Here is an 8,209-nt window from a genome sequence, read left to right on the forward strand (position 1 = left end):
GATGTTGTACCAAGGTAATGCATGGCACATCCTAGCTGAGCAATAAAAACAAACCCAAATCACCTGGACAATATCTGGATGCAATAGTATTAAATGCGCACAGGCAATAAAATTACACTTACTCAAACCCAAACACTGCAGCATCAATTCATCCTCAATTTGAATGTGGGGGGGGGGGGGAAATACAAGCCGTATTTACAACTCGTCTTTAAGTTTGGGGTCATCTTCATCATCGTCATCTTCAGGCTCATCAAAGTCGTCCTTCGCCTTGTCTGCATCATCATCGTCGTCATCGTCATCACCGCCGTCGTCTTTGTCTTCTGGCTCAGGATGATTTTTCATCTCCTCGTCACGTTTCTTTCTCTCCTCTTCATCCTGCGCCTCCTTCATCTTCTTCTCACCTTCCTGTTGTGGGAGAAGACACATTTGAGGTTGAGCGTTGAACGTCCCGACACCGTCGATCGAACATGCAAAGACGTACGAGCGACCGATCTATTTTATACGCAAGTCCCTTCACAATGTGTGCACGCGTGTCTGTCTGTCGCAGAACCAAGCCTTGCCCTCTTGGTGCAGCCAAGAATCCTCTCACCTTGGTGACTCCCCACGTCTCCTCACCAATGGTCTCGGCATACTTCTCATCGTCGGTGATGAGGAAGCTGTCGAATATCGTTCCAGATTTCACCTGTGAATGAAAAAAAAATCACGAATTAAGCACCACCACAAACCAAGGAGGGCATACCAAGTGATTGCATGGGAGGCAGAGCTACATGAACAAAAACTCACTTCATTAGCGTAGTGTTTTCAGGAGCGGTGACCAAATTAGGCATGTTTGGGCACCACACACGACGCAAGAAAGTAGGGGCCCATGTGCCTACTTCGTGGGGACCAAAACCTTAAAATCAGTCTTAAATCAGTGCTCTTAAAATAATCCTGAATATAAAATGCATTGTTGTAAGGTGTCAATATGCAGCACTCATTCAAATCAGCCCAACACTTTCTACAAATTATGGGAAACTCGGACAGAAGTGTCCGATGGCGTGCGTCTTACTTGGCGGCAGCATCTAATAATCTGAAATATGTAATACTACACGAGCACGCTCACCTGCCAGAGATCCAGACCGATGACCCCGATATTCTCCGAGAGGTAGATGTTGGAGTCGGCTGCGTACTCTGGGTTGTCAATCTCAGGGTGCACCCACACTCCCTTGTACTTAGGGTTGTCAATTTGGCGGGGTTTCCACTCTCCCTGTGAGCGAGTCCAAACATGCAGTCATCAACATCAGGCGTACGGCCGAGAGAAGCAGCCTGAGCAATCATCATCACTTTCATTTACACACCAAATGCATCATCCTACGAGGACCAACTTCACAACACTTTTACAACATTGTTTGTAATGACCATTCACCATGAATACCATCCCCATCAGCTGACTAAATTAAATGTTCACACACATGATCAGCCATGATCCATGTGCTAAAGCAAGGCCATCCCATGCCATCACCATCCCCAATTCCCATGAGACCACAAATTCACTGTGCCATGGAAAAGCCTCGGAGAAAGCATGTCCTGCACGACAGACGTTTCGTTCATTCTTAACATCGAGGAACAGCTGAGCTACTCTGGTTTATACCACCTCCATCGCACTTATCATTCATAACAACTCGTGTACAGCTTTCTCTCAAGGTGGACAAATTAGGTGCAATGGCCAATTACACACCAGCGCTAATGCACTGGTGTGTCAAATGCACTGGTGTGTCAAGGGAACTAATTGACTTTCAGCCATTTGTACTCACTCTTTGGTAAGATCACCATTGAGTAGGTTAATGGCCTACCGGTGACGCTGCTGACCTTTACCATGAACTAATTAACTGGCAATGGTTGGCAACGACAAGTCACCAGCCAGCAGGTACAAATTAATTTATGGACAATTTTAAAGCATAGCTATTGGCCAATTAATTGTGAAAGTACAATTCAAAACGGGATGGTAATTCTCGCAAACATTCCCTGCCTGTAAATCCAGGTGCAAAAAGTACCGTTGTTGACATCGAACTTTTCAAACAGATAAAAAGGAGACATTTTACATTCGTCCAGTGTTACGTACGGGTTTCCTGTGCTAACCGTCTAGCAACTCGGATCAATTGCAAATGCAGGCACCGTATTATCTATTTACACATCAAGATAATAGTAACAATCTTTCCTACAAGCACAATGTATGCACTCGGTCAATACCAAGCTGCTTTGTAGTCATCTTATTTGCCAAACGATTTCAAACGTCAGACAAGGATCCTTAGCCAGCCATTGACAAAAATCAATGCAATAAGCTTTTTTTTTAATTGGCTACAGAGCCACGTCTATGACCTTTAACACGAGCAGCACTCACCTTGTACTCGGGATTCTCCACCATGGGTGGCTCCCACTCTCCGTCCATCTCTTCATCCCAATCTTCCGGCTTCTTGGCATCGGGGTCAGGAATGTGCTCTGGCTTTTCCCAATCCTTGGTGGGCAGAAAGAGACTTTACAATTGGCTAATGATGACCGAATCTGACAAGCAGCCACAGTTCTTAATGGCTCATTACATTTTGCTGTCCGAAATTAATTGTACCACAGAAATCATGGTTGTTAGTCACTGTTATATGCAATACGATGCTTAATTACATTTGCATAATGTAATGGTTCCATAATTTTATGGCCAAATAGGCTTTATATGAACATACTTTTCACTTGATTTGGGGCTTTCGTGACTGCAGGAATTACTCTTTGGTTCTTTCGATAAAGTCACGTAGAAAAAATATATAAATTAAATAAATGTTTCAATACTTGTCACTGCGACAGGAATGAGATATCCACCAACAGCTTGTGGCTGCAAACAGATGAGCGACGCCACAGGCTCGTTTTAATGTAAGTGCTGGACTCAAGAGTGCTCAAGGGAAAGTGGTCACAGCACAAGAAGTGTATACAGTAGCCAAATGCAAGTGGCAATTTATTGATCATCTCCAGTAAACAAATGCCCATTTTATCTTCCTTCAAAAACGGCTCTCGCCGCACGTACCTCTGGTTTGACATCGGTGGGGTCGTCAATCTTGGACTGGTCCTCCCAGTCCTCGGGCTTGTGTGCCTCGGGGTCCTTGATCTTCTTGGCCGGCAGGATGTCCCAGTCTTCCTCCAGGCTGCCAGACTCAACCTTCTTGTTGTCGATCTTGACCTCATAGGTCTGGTCTGGCCTCACGATCAGCGTGTACAGGTGGGTGTACTCGTCATCCTGCCAGACAAAGCACAGAGAACCCAGACCAAGAGTGAAGACCCACCTCGCAGCGCACTGAGCATATCACACTGCTCCCCAAATTCCATCGACAAATTTTAGGTACAATAGAATGTAGTCACTTATTTTTGTATCCGACTAGTGAAACAAGATATTATTTCAGCAACACCAGTGTAATTCAATGTTTTGAATTATCTAAATTGCTGTATTAGAATATTCCACATCACAATTTTAAAATCGCTTTTTCTTAAACATTATTTTCTTTGTAAATTATCCTCCATAAACCAGCTATTTAAATTTACCCGACATCTCCATTGTAGAAGAGATGCCGTCTCCATGGACTCCGTTAACAGCACGTGTTAACGGTTTTGCTCTTGTTTGCTCACCTTGCAGCGGATGTCCTTGTTTATGAGGTGGTTCTTGCCCTTGTAGTTAAAGATGACGTGAACCTTCTTGGTTCCTGGCCCGCAAATGTCTGGCCCTGGAGACAAGACAACAAGATGGACACAAATTAATCCTGAGCCCCATCATTCATTTAATCCAAGCATTAACGGAAAACACGTACTCTAATACAATGACGACTTGCGGTTAATTTTATCAGGGTGCTTTTAAGATCACTTATAGAAGACATTCATAAACATTGCCATTACCCAAGACTCTGTTCCTCACCTAATGTAAAAGTGGCTATTTTCTGCCACCTAATGGTAGAAACAGCCCATTACCAAATCACCTAGAATGTACACAATCTTATCAGATGGGTGACCTCCATGCACAGGAAGGGACTACGTGGTAGGCAGTAGGGAGAAGTGCAGTAAATGTATCATTGTCCTGTGGTTCTACACTTCCAGCCATCAACCCATACTGACCAGAATGAAGTATGGTCAAATAACCCCCATGACACAAAGAAGTGGTAAGGCCTTATTCCAGAATTTGAATGACAAAAATACTATATATTTAGACACAGACACACATACATTGTCGAACACATTTCTGCCAAAACATTAAATGTTGGTAAATTAGGAACTCAACAAAACAACGTTGAGATTTGAGTCTAGTTTGTTTTCAAATTAACCCATGGAGAAAATGAAATTCCAGATGTTCAGATGAACTGGGGCTGGTAGAGCCACGGTGTAATAGTATGGGTGCTCACACTAAGCTCACCGCAACGATTGTGACAAACTTAAAAAAATATATATCATACTAGGCAAGGCCCACTAAACTATGCAGCTCTTCTTCAGAAGCGACCCGGCCACAAACGAAAGCGCAAAGTGGCTTATCATCATGTGAAAATTTACCGCGGTAGCTGAATATTAAAAAGAAAAACTGCACGTCGAGTCTTAAATCAAGCAGCGGTGACCCACCGAACATGATGAAGTATTGTGAGTCGCCGTGCATCTCCTCCTGGTTCATGTCCTTGGGGAAGAGCTTGATGTAGCCACCGCCGCAGTCAATATTCTGCTCATGCTTCACGGTGAACTGGATCACCAGGGTCTTGTCCTCGTTGCTGAAGCTGTCGAAGCCGGCGGAGAGTGCGTAGAACCGGGCATCTTGACTCGTTTGCAGGCCTGCAACATGGGGGAGCAACTTATAATCAAAATATGTATTTATACTGGGAGGAATCCGATGAGCTATTATAATCTCTTTTTCACAGATGTCCAGTCAGGGCAGATAAGAACATTACAACAAACAATACAAAAACATGATAGGACTGCAATGTACAAGGTAAACAAACCACCCAAACACATACGAATAAAACGAAACCATCCCCATCCTACCAGGAAAATCCCACCTGTGGTATTAACTTCAGGTGGGTGGCAAAATAAATTGCAGCAATTGTAAGCCAGCACAAAAATGCCACTGCAGTTTTAATTGATATTCTGGATTTTTAAAAAAATTCTAAATTCATCCCAATAACTGTACCCACAAGTCACAACAACCGAAGTTGAAAATGGGTTATAATAATTAAACGGCCGCTGAAATTGCTCTGTTTAACTCATCACAATAGAAGCTAACCTTCCGTAAGAAGCCCCCGAGCCAAGTATAACTAATCTACAAAGCTGGCCTGACACAACAACCTTGCCCAACTATGTAAACAGTAAATTTGAATCTGCAAAAGTGCTTGTAATGCTTATGCAAACCACGGACTTGCCTAAAGGAGCATACAGAAGGCAGCACTATAATTTAAGGTAAAAAGAACGATTATTAACAGGTAATAAAGAATCGTATTGCATCAAAAATATATTTGTTAAATAGCGCTTAATTTCTAACCTTTTAATTTTCTAAATAATGTTCTACACCCATAAGCTCCACCAATTACTCAATTACATGTTGATGTTATTTGTGCACTGGAATCAGTAGTCATAATTGAACATCCACGTTGTTCAATGTTTACTGCTTGTCTTCATCAAATTCACTGCCATGTCACAGGGCCAAAGTTAACTTCACTCGTAGGAACCAGCTTTCATTTCCAGACAGGAGTGACAAATTATATAAATTATTTAGACTTTAATTATCTATATATTTTCAGGCAAACTAAGTTGGTATTTGGAGCTCCTATTTCAGTAAAACTGGACATACACCCCCACATGAGGATAATGTGGTTCATTGCCACCAATGAATTGGTCCAGTTGTAAGCTCTTGTTTAAAGGGCACCTATTTAAGTGTGTAATCTATTAACGAGAGCTGAAAATTTGATACAAGGATTAAAAAACCTCAATATGCCGAGGGGGCGAACACATATTTGATTATCTTTTTGCTAATGCCAAATAACAAATAGCAAGCGCTTCAAGTTTTTAAATTGAGGTCAAGTGTTCTACACATAGAGTCTTCTGATTAATCAAGTGTTAGTACATAATCTCTCATATAATATGTACGTTACACAATGCTACATTTCACATGGTGCCGATCACTGCTGAAAAGGTACAGATGAACGAACGTGCTTAAAATCAAGGGCGTAAATGCCACCATTGCAATTCAACGGCGAAATCCGAATATGGAAGAACTACCAGGAAGCCAGAGAGGTAGGGGCCATAAAACTAGTTCCTCAGGTATTGTTTATTTTATTATTTCATCGGGGTGGGGGGAAAGGTCAGAGGCCTTCTCAAGCAAATCATTAACACATCAACCATGCGTACAAACACCATCTCACCTTTATCCTTCTCGGCGTCGCCGTAGAATTTGCCGGCAGAGAGCACAAACTTGCCATAGTCGGACTTGTGTTTCGATACCACCCACCGGTCTTGCCATGCATCTGCAAAGAAACAGAAAACAATAACATTGCGGGGGAGGGGTCAGATTTATTTTTTTCTAAACAAGACTGCACAACAGATACAACTTTGGACCCGGTTCACCACGGGTGTCTACATCGTTAATATGGCGTGTGTGTGCATAGGCACGGCATGGGAAGTGAGCAGAAATTCGGTTCGAGGCATGCACGATATTTGGATAAGAACCCACTAGGCGATGTATCGCCATTAGGCGATAAATTATGGTAAGCCTATTAGAGTTCGAATTACTCGCTTGAAGGAGCATTCATGTGAACTTTTATTTCATCTGCAGTCATGCCACTAGGGGGCGTATGTTGAGATTCAATAGCGGAGTCAAAATACCCCTTTGTACAAGTACCCGCACATCTCTTTCGTCAATTCCCTGCTGTATGAGGGCTTCCCCACACCCGTGTCGGTCACGGGGATTACGTGAACATACTTCACCACGCTGATCAGTGCGGTGGGTTGGTGAAGGTTGGGGGGGGGGGCAGACCCGGAGGCATTTGTTAAAAGTGCCAGTCTCGATTTAGGTGCAGTCCGTCTGCGGCCCCCTCCCACCGCAGCCCCTATTACAACCAGTAGTTGCTTGCTGCATGGCGGGCATCCATCACAGCACTATTGCAGGATAAAACCCGCAAACACAACATTAGAAAAAGGGACATATGGGGCTCACATCACCCAAACTAATTCCGGGGCCACAGTTTGCACGACGATGACGTCACAAGAGTAACTGTCGCTAAAATGGCTATGGGGTGTGGGGGGAAGGAGAGGATTTAGTGGTTAATTAAATGGCTGACTTTACTCCGTAACCGGCATTCACTTTATCTGGGCCACAAGTGACGAGAGCTATTTAGCTGTACACACATCTCGTGCTAATTGTCAATTTGAGTGTAACAAAAAAAGACGTGGAGGGGGGGGCATTTTAATACCAAAATCTCTGCGCAGGGATAGGTGCAACATCTACAATTGTCTTGTTCTTGAGCACGTAGCCGCTGCCCATCCACCAGCAGTGTCCGTGAGCGGGTCACGTCGGAGAAATTTTACTTTTAAAAAATCACGTCGTTCATGGGGCCTCTTTAAGATTTTTGATGCCAAAAAACCCTCAATCGATCAATTACGCGTTTGCTCACAAACGTCGACACATTAGCATTCTCATTAAATACCCTCCACCCACCCCCTAAAAAAATCAATTGTTTTAATGGGAAAACGTTGGAAAATTTGGTGTCAAAATCCACGCACGATTAGGCCCTTTTACAACATCCACTATGGCTCATCCCCCAAAACTCGACACATCACCCCAGAATAAAACACGACGACTGGCACACCTCACACGGTTTGTTCACGCAACGGTAAATTGCCAATCACAATTATTACACATCGGTTCAACTTAATTCCCGGACATCATGAAATGCCCTCTCCTCAACCCCACACCCACCTCCATCGTCAAAGAGCTCCTTGAAGTACACGGCGGGCTCGGCCAGGGCGCTCGCCGCCAGCAGCAGCGCGGTCACGGCAACTATCGCGCAATGCATGGTTCTAAACGTCGACAAATGTCAAACTTTAAACCGTCGAGCAATTACAATCCACTAGTTTATATCGCACTTTACTCGAATTCGCAGCGAGCCGACTCGAAACAACCCGCACGGCCCCGGCTGTTCGACAACTGCAGGCAGCCTGCACAGAT

At 43.8% G+C, this 8,209-nt stretch overlaps 1 protein-coding gene across 1 annotated transcript; it reads right to left on the reverse strand.

Moving 5' to 3' along the window:
- Positions 1 to 146: 146 nt before the first annotated feature.
- On the reverse strand, positions 147 to 8,209 carry LOC144947742 (calreticulin-like). The gene is made up of 9 exons (XM_078877078.1): positions 7,961 to 8,209; positions 6,408 to 6,509; positions 4,621 to 4,824; positions 3,646 to 3,740; positions 3,050 to 3,259; positions 2,381 to 2,494; positions 1,103 to 1,246; positions 590 to 682; positions 147 to 405 (listed from the first exon to the last, which is right to left on the reverse strand). Exons 1-9 carry the CDS (start codon positions 8,055 to 8,057, stop codon positions 196 to 198), a joined length of 1,269 nt encoding a protein of 422 aa, XP_078733204.1. The 5' UTR covers positions 8,058 to 8,209; the 3' UTR covers positions 147 to 195.

The sequence above is a fragment of the Lampetra fluviatilis genome, chromosome 46, assembly GCF_964198595.1.
Source record: "Lampetra fluviatilis chromosome 46, kcLamFluv1.1, whole genome shotgun sequence".
Taxonomy (NCBI): domain Eukaryota; kingdom Metazoa; phylum Chordata; class Hyperoartia; order Petromyzontiformes; family Petromyzontidae; genus Lampetra; species Lampetra fluviatilis.

Coding starts and splice junctions, on each gene's coding strand:
- LOC144947742 (XM_078877078.1), bottom strand. CDS start 8,057: ATGCATTGCGCGATAGTTGCCGTGACCGCGCTGCTGCTGGCGGCGAGC. Junction 2,495..3,049: donor CCACCGATGTCAAACCAGAG/GTACGTGCGGCG, acceptor CTGCCCACCAAG/GATTGGGAAAAGCCAGAGCA. Junction 406..589: donor AGACGTGGGGAGTCACCAAG/GTGAGAGGATTC, acceptor CTCCCACAACAG/GAAGGTGAGAAGAAGATGAA.